The sequence below is a fragment of the Chiloscyllium punctatum genome, chromosome 19, assembly GCF_047496795.1.
Source record: "Chiloscyllium punctatum isolate Juve2018m chromosome 19, sChiPun1.3, whole genome shotgun sequence".
Lineage (NCBI taxonomy): Eukaryota > Metazoa > Chordata > Chondrichthyes > Orectolobiformes > Hemiscylliidae > Chiloscyllium > Chiloscyllium punctatum.
In genome coordinates, this window is record NC_092757.1 from 60,887,610 (window position 1) to 60,912,833 (window position 25,224).

Consider the following 25,224-nt stretch of genomic DNA (forward strand, 5'->3'; position numbering starts at 1 on the left):
AGAGTGTCCTACAGCTTGCTACAACGAGCCTATGATAAAGACAGTCCTAGACAAATGGTGATTGAAAGATAGGAGGTCATCCAGAACAAAGGTTGATAGGTGAGGTGACTGGCTTTGACATCAAGGCCATGAATGTGCATCAAGGAACCCTAGCAAAACTGGAGCTAATGGATTGGAGTGAGGGGAACTCTCCACTGATTGGAGTCATACCTGGCAAACAGGAAGATGGTTATGGCTGTTGGAGGTCTCAGCTCCAGGACATCTCTGCAGGAGCTCCTCAGGGTAATGTCCTAGGCCCATAATCTTCAGTTGCTTCATCAATGACCTTTCCTCGAATATAAGGTCAGAAGTGGGCATGTTCACCAACGAATGTACAATGATCAGCACTATTTGCAACTGATACTGAAGCAGACCATATCTAAATGCATCAAGATCTGGACAATACCCAGGCTTGGATTGAAAACCATTTGTGTCACACAAATGCTAGGCAAAGACCATGTCCAGTGAGAGACAATCTAACTATGGCACATTGACATTTGTAACCATTCAGTGTTCTCATAACCATTACTATATTGTCCTCCAACAACATCCTTGGGATCATCATTGACCAGAAGCTGCATTAGAGTAGCCACATAAATACAGTGGCTACACGTGTAGGTCATAGGTTAAGAATACTGCATCTCCACTGTTTCCTACTTGACAAGCATTGGTCCACAAGTAGCTGGACCAGCTCAATCACTGCCTGCTGCTTTAGTGGGCAGAGATATGAATTAGGCTGCACAGTCACATCATCTCTCTATACTACCTATAAGCAGAGACAAATTAGCTCAGCTGGGCCTTAGTCAAATTTAGAACAGGGATGTCTTGTGTGAAGCACAAATTATGAGCATGAGAAAACGTGGAGTCAACTGTGGACATAATCCTTTTGAAAAGAGAGGAGAATGAATCTTGGCTGTCACACTCAACGAAAGTATGCATGAAGCATCAAAGGCATCCCATTTCAGTGATATTTGAGATGTTGCAGAGTCATGGGCAGATAATAGAACAATCCATGTAGCACAAATGCCAATAAATGTCATGTTTTGTACACGAGTTCCTCCACTGAGTGAGTGGCAAACCTTTTGGAGAATCACATGCAGCTCCAGTCTAAATAGTTGTCGGAGCATTGAGCTGAAATATATTGTTTTAGCTCATGAGGGTATTGTACTGGAAATCAAGCCCCGTCATCCCCAAAGTCATCACAAAAGTTAAGGATGAAATTACAAGTAATTAGGCTCTACTAAAAGGCATACAATTATGATTCATTAGCATATAAGTCTACTAATTGAAACTTTATTCTCCATATAAACTCTCCTTACACAGAAAAACACAGACAGTGATAAAATAAATTAGTGTTATGATTGGAGGAAAGTCTAGGAGTTCAGTGGTTCTTGTGATAAATCATTTGACTCTTCTGCTGGTCAGAACATCGTTTCTCGGTTATCCTTGTCTGGGTGCTTCCACTGGTTTGTAAAGAGTACAGTGTCTGATTCACTTATAAAAGACTTAACAACTGAAAGTTCCAGCTTACAGCAACAGCTGAGGGAAAGGTAAACAGATGTTCTTCAAGCTTGGGGTAGTTTTTATTGCAGAGAACAGAGAGACCTCCTGAGCTGGTAGAGATCCTAATGACCTCTACATCTTGTTCAGCTACCTACGAACCAATCACATAGTTGTTAGCAAGTAGAAAGCTTTGCCAGTGATTATTGTCACTAGTCCACAAAACAATCAGCTACTTGTACCAACCAAAAATCCATTTATACACAAATCCTGTGATCTGCAATCACACTTAAATCAGTCTGAATAAGCAGCTGTGCAAATGGTGCTTACAATGAATGTCAGATTACTTGATTTCAAAACATGCAGTACCCTTCAACAATTCTGCTTTTTAAGACAGTTCTTTTCTCATTCCTTACACAACTCGAAATACAGGAAAATTAAAAACATAGCCTTATCAGATATGAAGGACATTAAGAGGACTGAGGCAGTTGAAGAGGAAGATAAGGTGGTCACTTGTAAGCAGGCACCATGTGTTCTTTGTCATTCTCACTCAGCAAACAATTCAAACTGCATGGCTGTAACAGAAGAAGCCTCACAAACAGAAGCAACAAAAAGCTAGCTGCCTCCACCTCATCCTCAACTACTGGGAATGGGGAATCCTGGATAACGTAATTAAATGCACTTTATGGATCACTTGTTAATATTTGTGGAGTTTGTTCACTGCCTTTTCCTTTATTATATTAATGATTATGTCAATGAGCAGACTTAGTGTACTATAATTAAATGAAGTCAAATGGGCCATGGAGTGAAAGGTTAGGATTTGGGTTTCATGGGATATCAAAGTCTATGCTGGGGGAAACTATTGGCAGTGGTACCCTGGGTTTCATTTAAACTGGGTGGCAGTAGAATTATGCTATGCATCGAATGGATAATTTCAATTAGAAGGTGAAGGAAACAGTCATTTGTCATGATGGTTGGGAACAGCTCAGATGAAATGTTGCAACCTTTGCAAGCATACTAGCTTGCTGATCACCATGAATCCTTGGACGGCTTGGCTGACCATCCTCAATGACTAGAGAACCTACTTCATCCTCCTATTCTTTGTCCTGTCTGTCCATCTCTGAAGAAGAAGAGCATACCAGGTCCTCTTATTCTCTCAGCTCAATGCCTTTTTGAATACTCATTGTCCAATGTACAGCAATGGCTATTATATGAGACATCCCAGTTAGCTCATTCTAGGTCACCATCAACTGGTCAATGTAATGGAAGTGTAATTTCAAGTTGCCAATAGTATTTTCAGTTGTTAGTAAATAACTTTGGTTGAAGTACCTTTCTGCATCTGTTCTTGAGTACTGGAACAGAGTCAGAAGCCATTTCTTTATTGAGTTTAACAGTTACTTGCACATGAACATGAACCTGAAGACTTACAGCAGCAAGTCTCTTGGAGGCTACAGCAACAATGACGGCTGTAAAGTAGAATGCAGGCTTGAAACATACACTTCCTTTGAAACATATTAGCTTGACATTCATTGAGTGGAAGTATTTCCCATTCAGGAAGCTGACTGATTTGTTGGCACTTTGAACTGCTATTAACCATCGCAAATGTAATACCCTCTATTTTGCATTGGCTCATTTGTCTTAAAATATTTGCAGTCCCTGCCGTTTGAATTAGGATGTAATTAACCCACCTGACCATATGATGCACTGTCTGAACACAAGATACCAACCTGATCTACAGCTGATCTTTGGAACAATTAGGATGCACAGACATTCAGCATCACAATGACGCTGACGACTGCAAATGGGGGACTACAACATTAACTGTAAAACCTCAAGTCAATGTGGTCCAGAGCACAAATATCTGGAAAGTCAATTTTCCTACAGCACAAGCACTCTATCATTTTGTAGCTGATTCTTAGGTGGCAAACCGGCATGGCACAGTGGTTAGCACTGCTGCCTCACAGCACCAGAGACCTGGGTTCAATTCGCGCGTCAGGTGACTCTCTGCATGGAGTTTGCACATTCTCCCCGTGTCTGCGTGGGTTTCCTTCGGATGCTCCGGTTTCCTCCCACAGTCCAAAGATGTGCAGGTTACGTGAAATGGCCATGCTAAATTGCCCGTAGTGTTAGGTGAAGGGGTAAATGTAGGGGAATGGGTCTGGGTGGGTTGCGCTTCGGCAGGTCGGTGTGGACTTATTGGGCTGAAGGGCCTGTTTCCACACTGTAAGTAATCTAATCTAACCTCTAAACCCTATGTTGTATGCAATACTTTCTTCGCTTGCTTCACTCTGCTTCACCTGATTAGAATAAGGCATTTACTGATGTTTCTCCTTGCTACTTTCTGTAATATGGAGAGGTCCGCTCCCATCTCAGCAGCCTAATCTGTTCTTCATTGGTGTAAAGCCAATAGCCTCACATCGCTCTCAAGAGCCCAAGCGCTCACTCCTCAGAAATCGAAGCTTGTCAGCATTAGCAACAGTAACTCTGTGCCACCATAAACATCTGACTGTGATTAGTTGCATCTCCAACATAAAAGCTCCATTTAAAATCACCAAGCCTAGATATAATTGTTTATGAAATTGGGATTGAATAAATAAATTCATACCAGTTGCTATTTCAAACGCTCATTAGACAATGTACCTGAAGATTAAGTAACAAAACAAATTTAAACATTTAAAGCAAGATCTGCTATTCAATAATATCATGGCTAATCTAGTTGTAACACTCAAATCCAGAAACATACCTCCCCCTTGCTGAACAAGAATATACGTACTTCTTTTATGTATTCACACGTGGAACATGGGCATCTCTGGTTAGCATTTATTGTCTGTCCTAAGGTATCCTTGAGAACGTGGTGGTGAGCTGCCTTCTTTAACTACTGCAGTACATTTGGAGCAGGTAAAACCACATTGCCATTAGGGAGGAGATTGCAGGATTTTTATCCAACAACAGTGAAAGTACGACTATATATTTTGTGGTGGCTGGGAGGGGAATTTTTAGGTGATGTTCCTATGCATTTACCATCTGTTACCTTCTGTTTTAATTCTCAGTTGGTTTTAGCTTTTAGTTTTATCCTTTTACCCTCACTACAAATTTGAGTCATAACTGTTGGTTGTCTCTTAAGATTCATAGTTTCTCTGCCTTTCTGTCACGGTGTGATTATCATTCACCATATCAGTACTTTTCTCTTTGGCCTTGACTCTGCTCTTGATTGACCACATTTTTCCAAATTTAATCCCTGGCCCCCACTATATACTTTAAAATCCCTTCTATATCTCAGAAACAATGTTGGCAAGAACAGCAACTCCGGCATAGTTCAAGTGGATTCTGTTCCATCAGTACAAATTTCAGTGGTCATGAATTAGGAAGGTGCTAAGCATCTTTGACAAATTTGTGCAATGCACCTTGTAGATAGTACACAATACTGCTGCTGAGTGGGGGTGGTGCAGTGACTGAATGTTTGTAGATGTCAAATGGGCTGCTTTTTAATAGATGGTGTGAAACTTATTGACTGTTGTTGAGACTTCACGCATTCAGGCAAGTGTGGAGTTTTCTTTCACATTCCTCACCTGAACCTGGTAGATAGTGGACAGATTTGGGATCAGGAGGTACGTTACTTGCTGCAGCTACCCTGATGTAATGTCTCTCTCTTTCAGAATACATAGATCTCTCTCTCTCTCTCTCCGTCAGGACACATGCATAGACGTCTCTCCTATCATTTCTAATTTTTACCCACACTGTTTTCATCTCTCAGTTGCTTTTAGCTTTTAGTTTTATTCTTTTACTCTCACTATAAATTTGGGTCATAACCGTTGGTTGTCTCTTAAGATTCATACTTTTTCTGCCTTTCTGTCATGGTGTGGTTATCATTCACCATATCAGTACTTTTCTCTTTGGCCTTGACTCTGCTCTTGATTGACCACATTTTTCCAAATTTGATTCCTGGCCCCCACTATATAGTTTAAAATCCCTTCTACTTCTCAGAAATGTGGTTGGCAAAAACAGCAATCCGAGCATAGTTCAAGTGGATTCTGTTCCATCAGTACAAATCTCAGTTTCAAATTGGAACCCACTTCAACCTCATTGGTCTTTGAGCAATGCAATCTTCTCTCTGATCCCTATGCCAAAAACTGGATCAAAAATCTTCTCAAAACTCACTGGATCTATTAGACAACACCCACAGTTTAAACAGGCCCAGCGTGGAAACAGGCCCTTCGGCCCAACAAGTCCACACCGACCCGCCAAAGCGCAACCCACCCAGACCCATTTCCCTACATTTACCCCTTCACCTAACACTACGGGCAATTTAGCATGGCCAATTCACCTAACCTGCATATTTTTAGATTGTGGGAGGAAACTGGAGCACCCGGAGGAAACCCACACCGACAGAGGGAGAATGGGCAAACTCCACACAGACAGTCGCCTGAGATGGGAATTGAACCCAGGTTTCTGGCACTGTGAGGCAACAGCGCTAACCACTGTGCCACCGTGCCGCCCATCATGTGCAGTCACCTACATGACCAGAGATGTGTAAATCATGACCTACCACCATTCTTTCCCAATCCAGGTTCCAGGTTCTGAGATGGGATTTCCTGAGTAACTGCCGCAAAGCCAGCTTGGTTCTAAGATATAGACCAAAGTTTAGGTCTAGTGTAGTAACAACAAAAATTAAAAGGCCATAAAGAAAGCAAGCAAAGTTTTGCACTATGACTAATCTTTGGAAGGATAGGATGAAAAACTGTGATGATCAGCTTCTGTAGAATATTGGTTATATCAAATTTACAGTGCTGTGATTTTCATATTTTAAAAAAAGGTGATAGCAGTATTGACAAAGGTGCGAAATAATTATTTGAATTATATCAAAACTGAAAAGCTAAACCTGGGGGGAGATTGAACAGGTGGGAACTCTTTTCTCTAGAAAAGACTGATGAATGACATTAAAAAAGTCTTAAAGATTGTGCAAGGGTTTGTTGGTGTAGATTTGGAGAAGATGTTCACAGGTTGGTGGAACAGAACCAGAACCATAAATACATGACACTCACTAATTAGTCCAATAGAGAATTTAGGGAAAAGCTCTTTACTCAAAAAGTAGTTAGGATGTGGAATTACCACAAGGAGTAGTTGAGGTTAATGAGAAACAAGTAAAATGGCACAGGGAGAAAGCAACAGAAAGATATCAGTGGCGTTAGTAGAAGCAGGATTATTACAATATTACAATTACAGGGACTTGTTAGACCAAATAGATTGTTTGTATGTTGTAAACATGATGTAAACATAATTAGATAATAAAGTTGTAAATAAAGAATTGAAACAAATATTATCTGCAAGTGTACTGAAAATGTTACATTGTCATGCAACGTCTCCAATATGTTTCTTTCTTGTTTCATTGTAGTAGAACAATTTTGTATCAACTTCTTTTCCTTTATAAATTCCTTCTTCCACAATTAATCATGTCATAGCAATTCCCTTCCTTAGCCATTGGTGGGGGGGTTAGTTGGTTGGTTACTGCAGTGCTACAATTTTTTGATTTCAACACACAAAAATTTCATTTATAGCAAGTTTCTGTTTAAAATTTAAATTTCAATCATGTAAAAAATATTGGAGCTAAGCAGGTGATTAAAGGTCTCGAGCTATTGGCTACTTTTGATTATCATAAAGAGTGGTCCCACGACATGACTGCGTCAATGCAAGATATTCCAGGATAGAAGCCTACTAGATATAGCCCATTGCCAAGTTAGACTGCGAATGATTGGCATGCTCCATATGTGCTCTAAATACATTTTTTAGGTGTTTAGCAAAAAAAAGGTCTGAAGAACTTTAGTGAACAGCCATTTAAATGGACTGGTGAAGACAGCCACCTGACAGATAAGCTAAAAGTTTAAATTTACCAGATTAAGGGGTCCTAAATTAGACCACCAACATCCTCTCAAACACAAAGTGCTGAGAACAGACATAGTTCTAAACACTGGACTTAGCATAGCAATGTAAACATAGCAATGTACATTGCTATGATCCAAGCTGATATTATTGCTGGACAAATCAGATCTGAAGTCTGGATTAATAAATTATTTCTTTTTTTTCAACAAGATGATCTTTCAATGGGACACAAGCACACAATGCTGCAGATCTGGTTTCAACAAGGAAAAATAAGTTTATCATGCAAAGGAAATGAAGACTAAATACGATAAACCAAATTATTTATAAAAAAAGTTAAAAATTTTAAAATATAACTACATTTATCTCAACAGCACCTATTTAACTCAAACATCAGAGAGAAGCCCTTTTCTATCACATCTAGGTTTGGCCTGTTGCTTTCAAATCCCAATCTTGAGAGTTTACTAGCCTCTTCCTACAGTATGACTGAGCTTAGACTTGCACAGCTTTAAACGTCACATCCAAGGTTCTATTCAAGCACTTTCTGGTTTGGAACCTCCAAACTAATCTCATAACACTGGGGTAACCTATTTCTTAACAATCATAAATTGTGTCCTTTATTTCCAGTTGAAACATTTTTACACATCCAACTTTCACCAGGACTCCCTGAACTGAACTGAAAAGCCTTCCAAACTATGGGTATTTCTCTAAGTGAAAAAGATTCCTGATCCTTCTAACTGAAAGCAAATACTTTTCGATAATTACTTTGTCCGCTCTATGTTTCAAGTTTACAAAGATCCCGCTACCATTGCTTTTTTTTTTGGCAATTTGTTTTTACTGGCCACAATTAGACAAATTAAAAGATTGAACAGCAAGGGAAAATAATTGGTTCTTCCTAGCCACCTGCCTAAACATTTCTTCCAGTTTTATCCCTCATTCTGACCAGAATGTGTAGAAGACCAGGGCTGCATTCACCAGCATCAAAGATCAATGTAAAATGTGTTGTGTATCTCCATGTATTGACATGATATACTGCTTTTTAATAGGAGTGAAATTTCTTTAGAAAAAGACACAGCACACATTGTAAATGACCACTGATCATATAATACTCAGTTCAAATAGAATGGGAAGACTTGCTGCACTGTTGACCTTTGGAAAGTTCAGTGATATGAATATTCAATAGATTTTACACATGATTAAAATTCAAGATGTTTAAGTAGGGAATTGTAAACCAGAACTTAGAAATGAGTTCTGAGTAGGGACTGAGTGAGAGGAACTGGAAACTAATTGTCTATTCCTTGAGACTACAGAGCAACATCATCCTCAGCTACTTGATCATTTTAAAGTATAATAAAATGTCCTTTTGGCCTTAGTCCCAGATATCTTTCAAATAACACATTTAAGATAATGGAAATTGTTATTCATCGAAAATTATGTTAGGTGGATGGGGTGACGTAAGAAGTGAATCATCAATGGAAAGAGTAGGCAACAGGAATTATTATTAGAATCAGTAATTATCAGATGGTGATAATCATGGATAATTTTAATCCACTTTTTAAAATTTATTCTAGAGATAGGTCAGGATTTATCGCCCTTGATTGATGGTGGACTGTCTTCTTTAACTGCTGCAGTACATTTGGAGTAGGTAAAACCACAATGCCATTAGGGAAGGAGTTCCAGGACTTTGACTCAGCAACACTGAGGGAATAGTGAGATACTTCCAAATAGGGTGGGAGTGGTTTGAATGGGATCTTGCAGATTCCCAGATATCAGCTATCCTTGTCCTGCTAAATGTTAGTGGTTGTGGGTTGGGAAGGTGGTATGTCAGGAGCTTTGATGAATTTTGCAGCATATCTTTTGGATGTACACACTACTGTTCCTGACCATTTATGGTGGGGGGAGTCAATGTTTGTGGGTATGGGGTGTCAATGCTGTTTTATCCTGGACTATATTGAGTTTCTTGAGTGTGTTGTAGCTGCACACCATGACTAGGAAAATGAATTGTTGTCTTTTATTTCAAATGGAACTGAATTTAAAAATAGGGAAGTCTTGATAAAACTACACAAGGCATATTGGGAACACTGTGAACAGTCTTGGTCTCCTTAGCTAAGGAAAGATATAGTGGCAGGGGAGGCAATGCAGAGAAAATTGACTACGTTGATCCCAGGTATAACAGGGATATTGTTATGAGAAAAGGTTGAGTAGTTGGTTTGTGTGTACTTATTGGAAGAATGAGAAGTCTTATTGAAACATTTAAGATTCTTGGGAGGTTTGATTGGGCTGCTTCACCTCATGGGAGAGTTTAAGATCAGAGTAAGGGGTTGTCTATTTGAAACAGAGATGACAAGGTTTGTTTTCTCTCAAAGGGCTATCGAGACTGGGCCAGAAAGTACACTCAAGGCTGAGACAGATTTTCACTCAGTAAGGGAATCAAAGGCTATGGAGATAAGGCAGTAAATGAGAATTATCAGATCAGCTTTGGTCACAATGAATGGTGGAAAAGCTTGATGGGTCTAATGGGCTACTTCTGCTTCTGCATCTTACGTCTTATTGACACTAAATTAACTTTTACTGAGATGCAATTGTACCCCTTTGCTTTATTAATCTTATTCAAATTAAATATTGCTAAAAGGAGACCAGTAGTTGAAGATTTCTGTCTTGCATTCATCAAACTAAGATGCAACAAATAAACTTAAAACATTTTAAGTCTATAACGTTTTATGCAGCATGAGAAGAGGGTGCAGATCGGCTGAGTCATAATTACTGTGGAGGTACAGCAAGAACCATCAATCTTAAATTTAAGACAAGGAGGTACATTCTGATTAATCAGGGCATTGCTACTGGGATGCAGCAAAATTCAGGAGTCTCCATGAGCCCTATTTTCAAAATGGTGCTATGAAGATACAAATTTCATTTGCCTATATAAAACAAGGTACTGCTTACTTCAGCATTTCTTTGATGACAACCTCCTGTTTCTGAAGAAAATCACTTAAGGATTAACTTCATAGTTGCAGTGTGAGATAATGGGTGGCACAGTGGCTCAGTGGTTAGCACTGCTGCCTCACAGCACCAGGGACCCGGGTTCAATTCTCATCTCGTGCAACTGTCTGTGTAGAGTTTGCACATTCTTCCTGTGTCTGCGTGGGTTTCCTCCCACAAAGATATGCAGGTTAGATGAATTTCCCATAGTGTTAGGTGCATTAGTCTGGGGTAAATGTAGGGGAATGCGTCTGGGTGGGCTGCTCTTTGGAGGGTTGGTGTGGAATTGTTGGGACGAAGGGCCTGTTTCCACACTGTAGGGAATCTAATCTAAAATAACTCCCTTCACCTATGGTTCTAAGTTTTAAGATACTTTCCCCTTCCAGTGCCAAAATTTGGTTGCTCCATTTCAAAGTTAAATTTGACTGGAGGATGGATTTTATTAAGCTATGTGAAGAAATACTTTAAAACAGCTGCAGATTGAAATATTGTAAACATGTCATCCACATATTGGATGTAAGCAAATGACAGGTCCTTAGTGGTATTTCCATTAAAGAGGCGCTGCTCATGGTAATCAACAAAGATAAGACCATGAGACCATAAGAAATAGGAGCAGACGTAAGGCCATTCAGCCCATTGAGTCCACTCCGCCATTTAATCATGGCTGATGGGCATTTCAACGTCACTTACCCGCACTCTCCCCGTATCCCTTAATTCCTTGCGAGATTAAGAACTTATCAATCTCTGCCTTGAAGACATTTAACATCCTGACCTCCACTGCACTCCATGGCAGTGAATCCCATAGGCCCACCACTCTCTGGCTGAAGAAATGTCTCATTTCTGTTCTAAATTGACCCCCTCTAATTCAAAGGCTGTGCCCACGAGTCCTAGTATCCCCGCGTGATGGAAACAATTTCCCGGCATCCACCCTTTCTAAGCCATGCATTATCATGTACATTTCTATTAGATCTCCCCTCAACCTTCTAAACTCTAATGAATACAATCCCAGGATAATAAGCCATTAGGGCTACCATTCCAGGGATCAGCCGTGCAAATCTCTGCTGGACGTGCTCCAGTGCTAGTATGTCGTTCCTGAGGTGTGGGGCCCAAAACTGGACACAGTATTCCAAATGGGGCCTAACCAGAGCTTTATAAAATCTCAGTAGCACATCACTATTTTTACATTCCAACCCTCTTGAGATAAATGACATTACATTTGCTTTCTTAACCACGGACTCAACCTGCAAGTCAACCTTTAGAGAATCCTGGACTAGGACTCCCAGATCCCTTTGTATTTTGGCTTTATGAATTTTCTCACCCGTTTATAAAATAGTCCATGCCTGCGTTCTTTTTTCCAAAGTGAAAGACCTAGCATTTGCTCACATCAAATTTCATCAGGTATTTCTTGGATCACTCTCCTAAACTGTCTACATTATTCTGTAGCCTCCCCACCTCCTCAGAACTACTGCCTGTCCACCTAACTCCGTATCATTGGTGAACTTCACCAGAATGCCCCCAAGTCTCTTTATCCAGAGCATTTACATATAAAGTGAACAGCTGCGGCCCCAACACTAAACCCTGTAGGACACCACTTGTCACGAGCTGCCATTCCGAAAAAGAACCTTTTATCACAACTTTCTGCATTCTGTTAGACAGCCAATCCTCAATCCATGCCAATAGCTCACCTCAAACACCATGGGCCCTCCCTTACTCAGCAGCCTCCCATAAGACATTGTATCAAAGGTCTTTTGGAAGCCTAGGTAGATAACATCCACTGGGTTTCCATGGTCTAATCTACTTGTTAACTCTTCAAAGAATTCTAACTGGTTTGTCAGGCACGACCTCTCTTACTAAATCCATGCTGACTTATTGCAATTCAACCCTGCACTTCCAAGAATTTAGAAATCTCATCCTTAACAATGGATTCTAGAATTTTACTTACAAACAAGGTTCGGCTAATTGGGCTATAATTTTCCATCTTTTGTCTTGATCCTTTTTAAACAAGGGGGTCACAACAGCAATTTTCCAATCACCTGGGACTTTGCCTGACTCCAGTGATTTTTGAAAGATTACAATCAACGCCCCCCGCTATTTCTTCAGCCACCTCCCTCAGAACTCTAGGATAAAGCCCATCCGGGCCAGGAGATTTACCAATTTTTAGACCTTTTAGCTTACCAAGTACTTTCTCCTTTGTAGGCCACTATACTCAACTCTGCCCCTTGACTCTCCTTAATTTTTGAGATATTACTCATGTCTTCCACTGTGAAGACTGACTCAAAGTAAGTTCTTCAGCTATTTCCTTATCTCCCATCACTAGTCTTCCTGCATCAATTTGGAGTGGCCCAATCTTTACTTTTGCCTCTTGTTTGTTTCTTATGTATTGAAAGAAACTTTTACTATCATTTCTAATATTACTGGCTAGCTTACCTTCATATTTGATCCTCTCCTTCCTTATTTCTCTCTTTGTTATCCTCTGTTTAATTTTGTACTTTTCCCAATCTTCTGATTTCCCAGTGCTCTTGGCCACTTTATAGGCTCTCTCGTTTTCTGTGATACACTTGCTGAATTCCTTCACCAGTCATGGTTGACTAATTCCTCCACCTCCCCGGGAAATCTTTCATTTCTTTCACCTCAGTACTGTGTCCTCAATTAACAGCTTGGCCTAGAGGGGATCCCATGGCAATATCATTTATTTGGGCTTAAAGAGTGTTATGGAAACCAAACTCAACTGCGCAAGTTGAGGTTCATGAGGTATGGGACATTGATTTAGATACAGGTGATATGCCTAGATTCATGATATAGTGACACAATACAGATACCAATGACTTCTTTGAGTGATATGTTTGTCGATAAATTGACAATGTTGAATCAGCACATGGACATGATATTGCTCTCAACATACAGCTCATGAAGGAACCCTTCACTGTTTATGTGGAAATCTAAGTTAAAACTAATGGCAACAGATCACAAACCATTTGGCCAATTTATTTTATGTAGTGCCAGTCATACATAGAATAAGACCTAAGGGGACATCACTTTTGTGTATCTTAGGTAGTCAAGAGTGTAGTCCTGGAAAATCACAGCAGGTCAGGCAGCATCCAAGGAGCAGGAGAATCAATGTTTCGGGGATCAGCCCTTCATCAGGAATGATGAATCTCGACTCTGATCTCCAGTATCTGCAGTCCTCACTCTCTCTATGTATCTTGGGTAGCCAACATATGTGTGCACAAAGTGAGTTGTAAGGACAAATCCTATCATATGTATCACCAGGCAGGTTATCACCCTTATCAACAAGCACCTCCAAGCCTATGATGGTTGAATCAATCAGCACTCTATTCTCATGCCATATGAAATGTCTCTTTTTTCAAGTCTATTTATTGCATTCTAGTTTTGTAATCCATGAAGACTTCTTCACATTTTTCACATAGTTTTCATGTACTGCACTCAGATTGCCTCTTAGACCTGTCTTTCAAAGTTGAAAATTCCAGGTTCATTCAATGTTTCTTTATAACCTAGAAATCTGACGTCTGGAATCAGACTTTTGACGACTCCCTGTATTTCTTCCATTCCTTGACTACTCATTTGTGACTCAATTACCAAAAAAACTTAAGATGTGAAGGACAGGAAACAGTTAACTTCAATGCACAGAATGAATGAATCAAGTGAAATCCATGATGGATTTGGATTTGAATAAATTTGGCTTAAGGTGAGAGCGGAAAGATTTAAAAGGGATCTGAGGGAAAACGTTTTCAGACAGAGGGTGGTGCATGTATGGAATGAGCTGTTGGAGGAGATAATGGAGATTGGTACAGTTACAACATTTAAAAGGTATCCGAGTAGCAAGGATTTAGAGAAAAATGGGCCAAATACTGGCAAATAGGATGAGTTGAACTGAATTGTTTCTGTGTTGAATAACTCTATGACTCTATGGCTTAACAACAGAGCAAAACCACAAATTAACTGCAATTATGATTCATGATCAGGATGTCAAGAATGGAATGAGAATGAACTCCTGAACAGATTATGAACTAAATGCATACAGTGGGAGTAATCACATTATCTTTTAAAGGAAGAGATAACTTTGTAGTTCTGTAGAACTTTGGAGATTGAACAACCAACAAAAAAAAATACAAGAAGAGAGGAAATCCAACAGGCTGTTAACTGAATTCATACCTGGGGCCGGCTATATGACAGTATAGCTGGGACACTATAAGGAAGGACGATGTTAAAGTATGGTCATGCAGTCAGATGAAGAATAAGAACTGGTCATTTCCTGATGTGGGCCAACAATCAACGCTAGTAACGATCAGCTTTTAGAGTGAGTGTAAATTTCAGTCAAATCATACAAACACATCCATATTAACAAATAAATTACAAGCAGAACTAGGCCACTTACCCCTCCAGCCTCCTGCACTATTCAATAAGATCACAGTTGATCTGTTTTTTCTAAGTTCTTAACTATCTTTCAATAACTTTTTAACACCTTGTTTATCTTGAATTTATCTACTACTGTTTTAAAAATATTGTTAAACCCCACATCATTGCCTTCTGAGGAGGCATTTCAACGACTCACAGCCCTTAAAAGAAAAAAGTTCTCAACATCTTAAATGAGTGACCACTTAATTTTAAACTGTGATGCCTAGTTCTCAATTGTACCACAAGAGAAAACAACTTTTCCACACTTTATGAAACACCGGGGACTCTTATAGGCCAGTGATAGTGTCCCTACTTCTGGACCAAGCAACCTGGGTGCAAGTCCCACCTACTCCAGACATGTATAATAATGTCTCCAAACAGGTTAATCAGAAAATATCTAATCTAAACTACAGTGCTACAAACCTGGTTTGTATAACCTTTACCCAATAACCTTTACCTTTAACCTTCCTATTCTAGGTGTTGGTGCATCAAAGCTCCAATGTACATCCATTCTTTGTTAAACAAGTAACCAATACTACACATAGTACCCTAGATGTGGTCTCACCGATGTCCTGTAAAATTGAAGCATAACATCCTGACTTTTCTGTTCAATTTCTATCACAAGTTATTAGATTCTATCAGCTTTCCAACTTGCTTGCTGAAGCTGGATACTAATCTTTTATGATTGATACCCAGATCGCTCTGCACCTCAAAGCTTTGCAGTTTCTCACCATGATGCTACTGCTTTACTTTTCTAGCCAATACAGACAATTTCACATTTTTCCACATTACATTCCATTAGCCAAATATTTCTCTAGTCTCTTAACTTTATCCTCTTTTTGTCCTCTTCACAACCTACTTTCCCACCTTTCTTTATGTCATCTGCAAATTTAGCAACTTTAGTCCATTCATCCAAGCAAATTGATAGAAGAAAAGAAAAAGCCCAAAGAACTGTGGAAGCAGGAAATCAGAAACAAAATCAGATATTATTGCAAAAACTCAGCAGATCTGGTAACACCTGTGGTGAGAAAGTAAAGTTAACATTTTGAGTCCAGTTCTGAAGAAGAGTCACTAGAACTGGAATGTTAACTCTGTTTATTCTCCATAGGTGCTGATAGATCTGCTGAGTTTTTCCAGCAGTTTCTAACTTGTTAGAAGATCAAACCTCAGCAATGATCCCCATGGCACATCATTTGCTAATGTGGGCAAAAACCATTAACTAAAATGACTTACCTATGCCTACTCTCTGTTTTCTGCTGATTAGCCAATCATCTAGCCATGTCAATATGTAAACTCCTAAATATGTTAACCATATTTCATCTTTTTTTTAAATGGACTGAATTGAAAAAATGAATTTTACAACAAAGAACTGCTGTACTTTTAAAAAGCAACTTAATGAAACCCATTGTAAATTTAGTTTACACTACTGCTTTCAGTTAGAGAGGGGAAGGGATAACTAGACAACACAGCGCCATGTACACAGAGTGAGATTTGGGCCACAACAAGTAGTTGATTGGTTTCTGAAATTCTAGCCAGTTGTAGATGTCAACGATCATCAAACTGTTTGATGAACTTCTGCATAGGTGAACAGCTTGTAGGTGCAAATAATACATGGGGAAGCCTTTGGACTTCTGGAGGGGGATGTGTTGTCCTTCTTCTCCAGTAAAACACATGAAGCTAAAGAAGCAAAATATTTTCTGCCATCAGTTTCTACAACCTGCTATTTTTAGCCAATAAGTTAGAGACTTTATAATTTGTGCCTTCAATGAAGAATTGAAAGAACCAAAGGAAAAGATCTGAAGGACTTGGGAAACAATAAGAATATCCCATCAAATTGTGAAGACTGGAGACACAGAATTATTTCCACAATTTTTTTATTCTCTCAGCCATAATGACAAGGTATATTTTAGGTCTGTATGAGTTTTAACTCGTCGTTTCAAGGGTGGCATGGTGGCTCGATGGTTAACACTGCTGTCTCACAGCGCCAAGGACCCGGGTTTGATTTTTGTCTTGGGTGACTGTGTGGAGTTTGCATGTTCTCCTTGTCTCTGCATGGGTTTCCTTCAGGTACTCTGGTTTCCTCCTACAATCCAAAGATGTGCATTGGTCATGCAAAATTGTCCATAATGTTTGGTGCATTAGTCAGGGGTGAACATAGGGTGAGGGAAATGGGTCTGAGTGGGTTGCTCTTTGGAGGGTCAGTGTGGACTTGTTGAGCAAAGTGGCCTGTTTCCACACTGTGGGGAATCTAATGTTTGTTCATTCCTGCAGAGTATTTGTATATTACCTTTGTTCTGCTGTCTGTGGGTACGGGGTCCTTTAAATTCATCAGTGGCTGTTTTAGTGTAGTTACATTGGACAAACCAGCAGGAAACTAGCCACCAGGAAATATGAGCACCAACTTGCCACCAATTGACATGACCAATTATCACTGGTTTCCCTACTCACAGATAAGAGGGACACTTGTTCAACTGGGACAATGCATCCATCCTGGGACAGGCCAAACAAAGACACGCATGGGAATTCATAGAGGCCTGGCATTCAGACTGGAACTCCATTAACAAACACTTAGATTTGCACCCCATTTACCAACTTCTCAAAGACAGAACTGGAAATGATATTACCCATCACAACAAACCAAGACACATAAACAGCAAGCGGGACAGAAAACCAGTGTTTCTCTGGAGGCTCACTGATGATGTTACCTAGCATGGTAATGAAATGTCTGAAAACAAACCCACCAGCTCAGCAAGCAAATCAACAACCTGTTCCCTTAAGGAGTCTATGATCACTGTCCTTAATTAACCCACGCTTATGTTTGCTTAATTCTATTCCAAATGAGTGCTTCCAGAAGTTTTCCCGCTACTATAATTAAACAGACTGTTGCATAATTACTGGCTTATCCTTACACCTTTCCTCTCAACAAGACATATGGTGGAATTTTCCCAGCTGTTGAGATGTATGTGGAATGCCAAGAAATTTGGGAGAAATTTGTTTAAATCCCCTTTGTGGTCCCTACCTATCCTTACTCCTTCTTTAACCACACTTTTACTATTACAAAAGGTTTGGGGAATTTTCTTTAATATTATCTTCCAGTGTATTTTCATAATTCCTTTTCGGCTTCTCTTATTTGCTTTCGTATCCTCTATCTGAATCTCCTATATTCAGCCTAGTTTTCAATTCTATTGTGTACCTGATACTTACCATTAACATTATCTTCTTTGTATTAATTTCCATTTCCATTTCAGAGAGTATCTTGAATATGCCAAAATCATCTCTTTTTTCAGGATGCCACCTGTTCTTCCTAATAACCTCTCACTCTACTTTATCCAGTCCAGGTCTTGCACCATATATATGTTAACACACCCTCAGTTAATTATTATTGCTCTAGACTGTTCATTGCTCTATTTCACCATCATCCTAAAGCTTAATATACAATAATCACTTTTCCCTAAATTTTCTCCTACTGACACTTGATCTACTTAGCCCACTTCATTCCCAAGAACCATGTTTACACTGCCTTTCTTGTTGGACTGGACATATGCTGTTGTAAAAATTTCTACTTCAACTAGGAACATGTAGCCTTCTCTACCCTTCACACTACTACTATCCTCAACCTCATTTGGAGAATTAAGGTTCCCCCAGTATAATTACTCAATAATGTTTCCACCTCCCTATAATTTCCTTGCAGATTTGTTCCTCTAAATCTTTCCCACTAGTTAGTTTAGGCTGAGCAATGTATTTGCTCCTTTTTTTGTTCCTTAGATTTAGCCAAATTGATTCTGTCGTTGATCCCTCTGTGGCATTTTCTCTCTCCATCATAGCAATGCTCTCCTTAACTAATATCACCAGCCCTCCTTTTTCTACCTTTCCTGAAAATCTTGCATCCAGGTCTATTTAGCATACATTCTGCCTTTCCAGAGCCAGATCTCTGTTATAGTCATGACACTACACTTCTACATGACAATCAGCACCTGTAACTCATCAATCTTATTTACTATATCTGTGCATTCATGTATGTGCTTTAATTTCTCCTGTATTTTGAGTCAATCTTTTCATTTGCTATCTCTATTCTAATATCTCTCCTGGTATTTTTGTGCATCTTATATGATATCTCTCTTGGTTCCTATACCCTTCCAATTTAGTTTAAACCCTCTCCAACAGTACTGGAAAAGCACCCCGCAAGGAACTCAATCCCAGCTTTATTCATATGTAACCACTCTAACTTGTACAGATATGATCTAACCCCACATCCAGTTTCAACATCTCAGTAACCTAAACCTTTCCCTCCTGCTTCATCTTGTCTTATATTCCAGTTTCTGGGCTCAGTTGTGCATGATATTGGGGGTAGTCTAGAGGCCACTACATTTCAGGTGCTGCTTGCTAAATTTCCACCTAATGTACTAAATTCTGACTGCAGGACCACATCCCCCTTGTAATCTCTGTTGTTAGTACCAATGTGGATGATCATTCTCCCCCAGAAGAGTGTCTTGCAACTACTCTTTGAAATCCTTGACCTTAACAACATACCATCCTTGAACTATATCTATAATTGCAGAAACACCTGTCTGTTTTTGCTAGATAACAAATCCCCTATCACTACTGCTCTTCCCATTTTCTTCCTTTCCTCCTGTACAGCTGAGCCACCTGTGGTGCAATGGACTTGCTCCATCATACTCTCTGAGGAGACATTGCCCTTATCAGTATCCATGATGGAAAACCATTTAACAAGAAAAATCATCTCAGAGAACTCTTGCACTGTGTGCCTGGTTTTCTTGGGCTGACTGGTTGTCACCTATTCATTGTATGCTCTATGTTTTGATGTAACCATCTCCTTAAATGTGCTATCCAGGTAGTTATTTGCCTCATGGATGCACCCGAACCCTAACCTCCACCGAAGTGCGAAACCTGGAGCTCAAATTTCTGTTGCTAGTGACGCTTCCTGCACCCTGTTTGCCCAGTCACAAAGTGTCCAAGATTCCCCATACACTACAGAATGACAATCTGCTTGGCCAAACTGCCTACTCTATCTTATGCTTACTTCTGGACTATTTAGGCTAAATTGGAAATTAGAGAGTAGTGAGTAGAATTACTCACCAATCAGCTCCTTCTCCTGTGCCTGTAAAATGCATACTTAAGGGTAAGAACCAAATCCTATAGGGTGAAAAAGTAAAACAAGCAAAGTAACAGTTCCTTTCCTTGCTCACATTACTCCTTCAGCTCACCAAACTCCCAACATTCCATTCAAACTGCAACCTGTGCTAAGTAATACTGAGATGCTACTTACATATAATGTGAAACAGGCAAGTGGGAAGAGAACAATATCTTTTACAGATTTACTAGGTGTCCTGATCATGTGAATGTTCTGGCTCCATAGTTACTGCTTTGAACTGGTTAAATATGTTGAATGTTGATCTTACTAAATTACCTAATTCTGTTTGAATTTATGTCTTTGCTATTTCAATATGATTCAGAGTATCATGTATTGCTTATTTTTCCTTCCATGTATTTTACATCTTTAAATTACTCTCTACCCATTGCTACATTAAGATCAATTAATTTTCTATTCTGAATGGCCACCTTCATTCCCACTGGAGTTAAGCCATTATGACATGAAATTCAGAAGCATTTCTTTCAGTCAAGGAATAATGTAATGTTTGTAGTTGTTTGATTAATTCACATTTTCAAAGCTTAGATGTTTAGATTTTTCTTGTCTAAATCTATGAAGGAATTAAAGGTGGGTAAACTGAGTTGAGGCACAGATCAGCAATGATCAAACTAAATAGTGGAACAGACCTAGCAGCTGAATGATCTATCTATTCTTTTATTCCATTGATCCTCCTAGTTTGATATCATTCGCAAATTAGACCAATCTATTTGAATTTCTAATCAAGTCACTAACATTGTTAAAAAAAAGTAATTCCAATCACCAAGTTATTCTGCTTATTAATGGTCTTCGCCCTGGCCTAACATCTCAAAGAAGTAGACATTGTTTTCTATTCTTCAGCCAGGTTTTTAATCCACTTCCAGGATTGTCTTTAAAGCTTCACACTTTGGATAATATCTTATTATTTTTTCTTGATTAGGCACAACTTGGTATTGCTTCACAGATATCATATCATTAAAGATGTTAAGCTGACCAATCCAGGAGATTGTCTCTTCTGAAGCCATACTAATTCCTGTACACTACGTTATATCCACATTCCTCAAATTTATTCCAATAAACAAATTCCATTATTTTGGATGGAATTTAGATAAAATTTCCTTTTGTCACTCTTTTTCAACGTGGATAACAATGATAGCCTGCAGTCAAATTACCAGTATGTCTCTGAACCCAATGATTTCCTCATAATATCTGTCAATGTCTTTTAAATCTATTTGCTAGTTTCATTGAGCATTCTGAGCTAAATATCATCCATCAGCAGGAATCAGTGCAATTTAAATTTACTTTAAGACATCTATCTCACATGAACATAGAAACCAAAATAATGGATTCTGTATAAAACTTGTTATAGAGTCAAAACGTATATGATCTAGTTCTTAATGAGGTTACTGATCATTCTCTGTCAGAATGCTAGATGTTGCTGGGGACCCCAAGAACACATTTAAAAATGAAATGAGTGAAAACTGAAATAAAAACAAAATAACCAAGGAATCAAAAACATGTACCTGTTGGATAGAAAGCTTGATGATACTGTGGTGGAGAGGTAAGGTAACCAGCATATTTCTGACCAGTAGCTCCAATCTCTTGTGATCCTTGCTGAACATGGACATTATTTGGATTAGGTTGCAGTGTATAGGTGACTTCAGTTGGAAATCGTTGTATGACAGAAAATGGAATTGCTTTCTCAGTAAATGGAGATGAAGAGGTTGTATCCATCTGTCCAGCTACCAGTCCAATTGAGCTATGCCATGTACGTGGTGGAATAGGGGTTCGATCTAGACCTCCAGTATTAGAACTTGACAAACTTTTAATTGATACTGTATGTAAGGGACTTTGATTGTGGGAAGGTGACATAAATGGGTATGGGGACAAGCTATCTCTGCGAAATGTTCGTTGAAGTTGTCCAACTGTCACAGGTCCTGAATAAAGCATAACAAAGGAGACATATTATATGGTTGCCCAATACTTACAGACAAATAAGAAATCATTGCTGAATTTTAACATTCCATCTTCACTATGTCAATGAAGTCATAAATGGATTAATATCTGTACTGAAATAACTGACAATAGAGTACAGAGGTATTAAGCATTCATTTACAAACATACTCATTTAATTTCTAGATTATACTATATTGTGTTAAATACTTTCTACCATTAAAATAATCAACAATTCAATTCACTAAAGTGTCAGGAGTAAGCAGAATGCTAAATCATGTGGACTGCCATAAAATTTGATAGATTTTAGCTTTATAGAGAAGCTATAAAGGTCTATCATTGACTGATCCATATATTTCAAAATGGAATTTATGACTGTTGATTGAAGATTCCGCTTTTGTGACAACCCTAAAATCAGAGATATTTTAGCATCTCATTTTACATCCACTAAGCACTGACAGGTCCACAGTATTTTATATAACTAGTGTCATAACTAAATTAAACATGGGATTGGGAAACACAGGGATTTTGCCTTTAATTTCAGATACAGTGCAATAAAATTACATATGGTTCTGTATTCTGCATTAGAAAAGTTAATGAAAATTACAATCTTTGGAGATCATGGCCCCAAAATATTTAGTGTTTTTATACAGTCTTGGTACAAGAATGATTCAGCTGAAATCACTGAGGAATCTCAATTACTTCAGGCAAGTGTGCATAGACATTTTGGAAGTAACACTGAAATCATCAGCTGATAACTCTGGTGTGGTGTTTGGGGTAGGATCATGTTGTTTAGTTCTCCCAAATCCAGGACATAGCTTTTTACTCACATGAGAAAGAAGGCTGATCTTTAAATGTTTTGGTCTTCAAGTCTAGGTCATTTAGCTAGTTTGGATCCCATTAATGCCCCTGTGTACTTGTAGAGGCCAGTAAACTATCATTCTTTCATGCCCAGACAGTCACTATGATGCTGAATCTCAACTGAGAAGAAGGGGTGAGAATTTCAAACTTACTAAGTCTGATCAGCATTGCAAATTGCCTGTTATTTGCCTTGTAAAGGGTGGCTAAAAGATTTGGCTCCAAAATTTGACTGTATTTTCAGTTACTAATGTCATTTTCAGTCCAAAGTGATGTCTACATAGTTCTCCTTCTGACAACACAAGGTACAAATGTGGTAAGGATGGTAATATGAGGGAAACTGACAGTATGTTGAATGGGCAAATTGTGATGACAGCAAGTGTGTAACATTGGTTTGATGCTATCTGTGCTATTCTCAATCTGAATGTTGCAGCTAATGTCCTTTCTTAACCTTACACAACTCAACATTTATTAATCAGCAATAAAGATCCTCACCAGAACTATTAAAAAAAGGTCATTTTTTAGAGAGAGTGGTGCATTTATGTAATGAGCTATCAGAGGAAGGAGTGGAGCCTGGGACAATTACAACATTCAAAAGGCATCTGGATGCATTTATGAATAGGAAGGGTTTAGAGAGGTGTGGGCCAAGTGCTGGCAAATGGGACTAGATTAATTTAGGATATCTGGTCGGCATGGATAAGTTGGACGAAAGGGTCTGTTTCTTGCTGTACATCTCTATGACTTTATAACTAATTTCAGGGTAGTTCTGCTGGTAATTATTCAATTAGCTCCACTGGACTAACTGGAAAGTCAGTTCAGTAGTCTTTACTTCCTGGTTCTAATATTGAGATGATTCTTCTTAGCCAGGCCAATGGTCTTCTAGAACATAGAACATAGAACAATACAGCACAGAACAGGCCCTTCGGCCACGATGTTGTGCCGAACTTCTAACCTAGATTAAGCACCCATCCATGTACCTATCCAAATGCCGCTTAAAGGTCGCCAATGATTCTGACTCTACCACTCCCATGGGCAGTGCATTCCATGCCCCCACCACTCTCTGGGTAAAGAACCCACCCCTGACATCTCCCCTATACCTTCCACCCTTCACCTTAAATTTATGTCCCCTTGTAACACTCTGTTGTACCCAGGGAAAAAGTTTCTGACTGTCTACTCTATCTATTCCTCTGATCATCTTATAAACCTCTATCAAGTCACCCCTCATCCTTCGCCGTTCCAACGAGAAAAGGCCGAGAACTCTCAACCTATCCTCGTACGACCTACTCTCCATTCCAGGCAACGTCCTGGTAAATCTTCTCTGCACCCTCTCCAAAGCTTCCACATCTTTCCTAAAGTGAGGCGACCAGAACTGCACACAGTACTCCAACTGTGGCCTAACCAAAGTCCTGTACAGCTGCAACATCACTTCACGACTCTTGAATTCAATCCCTCTGCTAATGAACGATAATACTCCATAGGCCTTCTTACAAACTCTATCCACCTGAGTGGCAACCTTCAAAGATCTATGTACATAGACCCCAAGATCCCTCTGTTCCTCCACCTGACTAAGAACCCTACCATTAACCCTGTATTCCGCATTCTTATTTGTTCTTCCAAAATGGACAACCTCACACTTGGCAGGGTTGAACTCCATCTGCCACTCCTCAGCCCAGCTCTGCATCATATCTAAGTCCCTCTGCAGCCGACAACAGCCCTCCTCACTGTCCACAACTCAACCTATCTTCGTATCATCTGCAAATTTACTGACCCACCCTTCGACTCCCTCATCTAAGTCATTAATAAAAATTACAAACAGCAGAGGACCCAGAACTGATCCCTGCGGAACTCCACTTGTAACTGGGCTCCAGGCTGAATATTTACCACCTACCACCACTCTCTGCCTTTGACCGGTTAGCCAGTTTTCTATCCAATTGGCCAAATTTCCCTCTATCCCATGCCTCCTGACTTTCTGCATAAGCCTACCATGGGGAACCTTCTGTTGTGTTTATCTGAAGGGTTCCACAAAGGAATGTAAGAAGCATAGAGTAAATGGTTCACTTATAAAATGAGTCCTATTTATTAATTCAAAAGTTACGTTTTAAAATAATTGCTGCAGGAATTCAAGTTTCAAGCTTAATCTTTTTTTACTGCAGAGAACAGCTGGACATACTTATCTGTTTTTCTTTCTCTGTGTCTATGTCTCTTTATTAGTTTAGAGTTCCTATCTCCTCAGGTGGCTAAGAATTTATCTACTTCATTTGTAAACAATTCTTCAGCTCCTGATCATCTGCCACAAAATCAGAATTCTGACTGGCTGTATTTTAAAGCAAAAAAAACCTTTCTGGAAAATACATGTTTTTAAAAACAGTTCTTTCTCATTCCATAGGTTTTTTTTTAAAGATATAAAAATAAAAGTTCATGGTTCTTATATTATCTTAGCAAAACCAGCCTTTTGCTAT

The 25,224-nt window shown here is 39.2% G+C and overlaps 1 protein-coding gene across 1 annotated transcript in view; it reads right to left on the reverse strand.

The window, feature by feature from the left end:
- Positions 1-25,224, reverse strand: part of hsf5 (heat shock transcription factor family member 5) — a 91,675-nt gene that overhangs the window by 60,699 nt on the left and 5,752 nt on the right. Inside the window, exon 2 of the mRNA XM_072589172.1 lies at positions 21,478-21,891. Coding sequence (XP_072445273.1) covers positions 21,478-21,891 — 414 coding nt within the window. The remainder of the gene's footprint in view (positions 1-21,477; positions 21,892-25,224) is intronic.